A 2500-nucleotide genomic window follows, 5' to 3' on the forward strand; every position below is an offset into this window, starting at 1 on the left:
TATTTTCATATTTTATATACGAAAGATTTATTTTGATTTTGTAACTGTTCGTAAAATATTTTATTTTAATTGTTCATTACTTCTCTTGTAGTTTATATATTATCTTATTTCCTTTGCTCACTGGGCTATTTTTCCCTGTTGGAACCCTTGGGCTTATAGCATCATGCTTATTGCTACTACGGTTATAGCTTAGCAGATAATAATAATAAATAATAATAATTATTATTATTATTATTATTATTATTATTATTATTATTATTATTATTATTATTATTATTAATAATTAATAATAATAATAATAATTATCATTATTATCATTATTATTATTAATTAATAATAATAATAATAATTATTATTATTATTATTGTTGTTGTTGTTGTTGTTATTATTATTATTATTATTATTATTATTATTATTATTATTATTGATTAATAGTAATAATAATAATAATGATAATTATTATTATTATTATTATTATTGATTAATAATAATAATAATAATAATAATAATAATAATAATAATAATAATAATCCATACCCCAATCTGAATACGAGCTTAATATATATCATTCGATCTGATGTAATTTTAACTGTTTTAATAAAAAAAACGAACTGACATCACAAGTCGAGAAGTCTCTCTTATAATTTCGATATAATTTCCGCTCGTAAGTCGAGTAAACACTCCTTCAGGCTAATAAACCAATTGGGGTTAGGTAAATGTATATCTTACGATTTAGCAACGGGGAAAAAGATCCTTGCAACACGCGGTAATGTTATTACTATTATTTATGTGAAATCCTTGAGATGATAGATTGCGAAACAGATTTCAATATCATATATCATTCCTTCTCTTGGAAAACTGCAATGTGATGATCCCTGTGTGGTGATGATTTAAAGAAGTCCTTAATACATATAATTTTAAGGAAATTTTGGAACTTGGATCTAAAGTTGTCCAACTAATAATGATAATGATAATTTATAATAATATCAATATTAATATTAATAATAATGATAATAATAATAATAATAATAATAATATTATTATTATTATTATTATTATTATTATTATTATTACTGCTACTACTAATAATAATAATGATAATAATAATATTATTATTATTATTATTATTATTACTGCTACTACTATAATAATAATAATAATAATAATAATAATAATAATAATAATAATAATGATAATAACTGTGCTTGGAAAATGGCTACTCTAGAACATGAATTCTCTACAGTTAGTATATTGACAAGTGGGAGAGAGAGGAGAGAGAGAGAGAGAGAGAGAGAGAGAGAGAGAGAGAGAGAGAGAGAGAGAGAGAGAGAGAGATGATGATGATGATGACGATAATATAGATGGCCTGGATAATTGCTAGTTTAGAGCACCAATTTCTTAAAGTTAGTATAATGACAAGTGGAGAGAGAGAGAGAGGAGAGAGAGAGAGAGAGAGAGAGAGAGAGAGAGAGAGAGAGAGAGAGAGAGAGAGAGAGAGCTACTTAATAAAGCCTCCTGTTTATCGGATTCCTTGTGGTCAAATACGTCAAGTTACATCCCAGGGACTTCTAGGTCTCACGAAGTCTTTGGGAATTGACCGTTTTCTCTCTCTTTCTGGAGACACAAACGTTGTCTCTTTCTGGAGACACGAACCTTGTCTCTCTTTCTGGAGACACGAACCTTGAATCTTTCTGGAGACACGAACCTTGTGTCTTTCTGGAGACACGAACGTTGTATCTTTCTAAAGACAGGAACTTTGTCTCTTTCTGGAGACAGGAACTTTGTCTCTTTCTGGAGACAGGAATGTTGTCTCTTTCTGGAGACACGAACGTTTTCGCTCTCTTTCTGGAAACACGAACGTCTCTCTCTCTCTCTCTCTCTCTCTCTCTCTCTCTCTCTCTCTCTCTCTCTCTCCGGAGACACGAATGGTCTCTCTCTCTCTCTTTCCGGAGACACGAATGGTCTCTCTCTCCCTCTAATGTGTCTCTCTCTCTCTTTCTGGAGACACGAATGTTGTCTCTCTCTTTCTGGAGACACGAAGGTTGTCTCTCTCTCTTTCTGGAGACACGAAGGTTGTCTCTCTCTCTCCTTCTGGAGACACGAATGTTGTCTCTTTCTGGAGACACGAATGTTGTCTCTCTCTTTCTGGAAACACGAACGTTGCCTCTCTCTTTCTGGAGACACGAACGTTGTCTCTCTCTCTTTTTCTGGCGACACGAACATTGTCTCTTTCTGGAAACACGAACGTTTGTCTCGCTCTGGAGACACGAACTTTTAGTCATTCTGGAGACAGGAACGTTTTCTCTTTTTGGAGACACGAACGTTATCTCTTTCTGGAGACACGAACGTTATCTTTTTCTGGAGACACTAATATTGTCTTTCAGGATACACGAACATTGTCTCTTTCTCGAGACACAAACGTCGTCTCTTTCTGGAGACACGAACGTCTTCTCTTTTTTTGGAGACATGAACGTTATCTCCTTCTGGAGACACGGACGTT

At 32.4% G+C, this 2500-nt stretch overlaps 1 protein-coding gene across 1 annotated transcript in view; it reads right to left on the reverse strand.

Moving 5' to 3' along the window:
* Positions 1-2473: 2473 nt before the first annotated feature.
* Positions 2474-2500, reverse strand: part of LOC137649470 (uncharacterized) — a 774-nt gene continuing 747 nt past the window's right edge. Inside the window, exon 1 of the mRNA XM_068382453.1 lies at positions 2474-2500. This exon is cut by the window's right edge and continues 747 nt beyond it. Within this exon, the coding sequence (XP_068238554.1) occupies positions 2474-2500 (27 nt within the window).

The sequence above is a fragment of the Palaemon carinicauda genome, chromosome 11, assembly GCF_036898095.1.
Source record: "Palaemon carinicauda isolate YSFRI2023 chromosome 11, ASM3689809v2, whole genome shotgun sequence".
In the NCBI taxonomy this organism is placed as follows: Eukaryota; Metazoa; Arthropoda; class Malacostraca; order Decapoda; family Palaemonidae; genus Palaemon; species Palaemon carinicauda.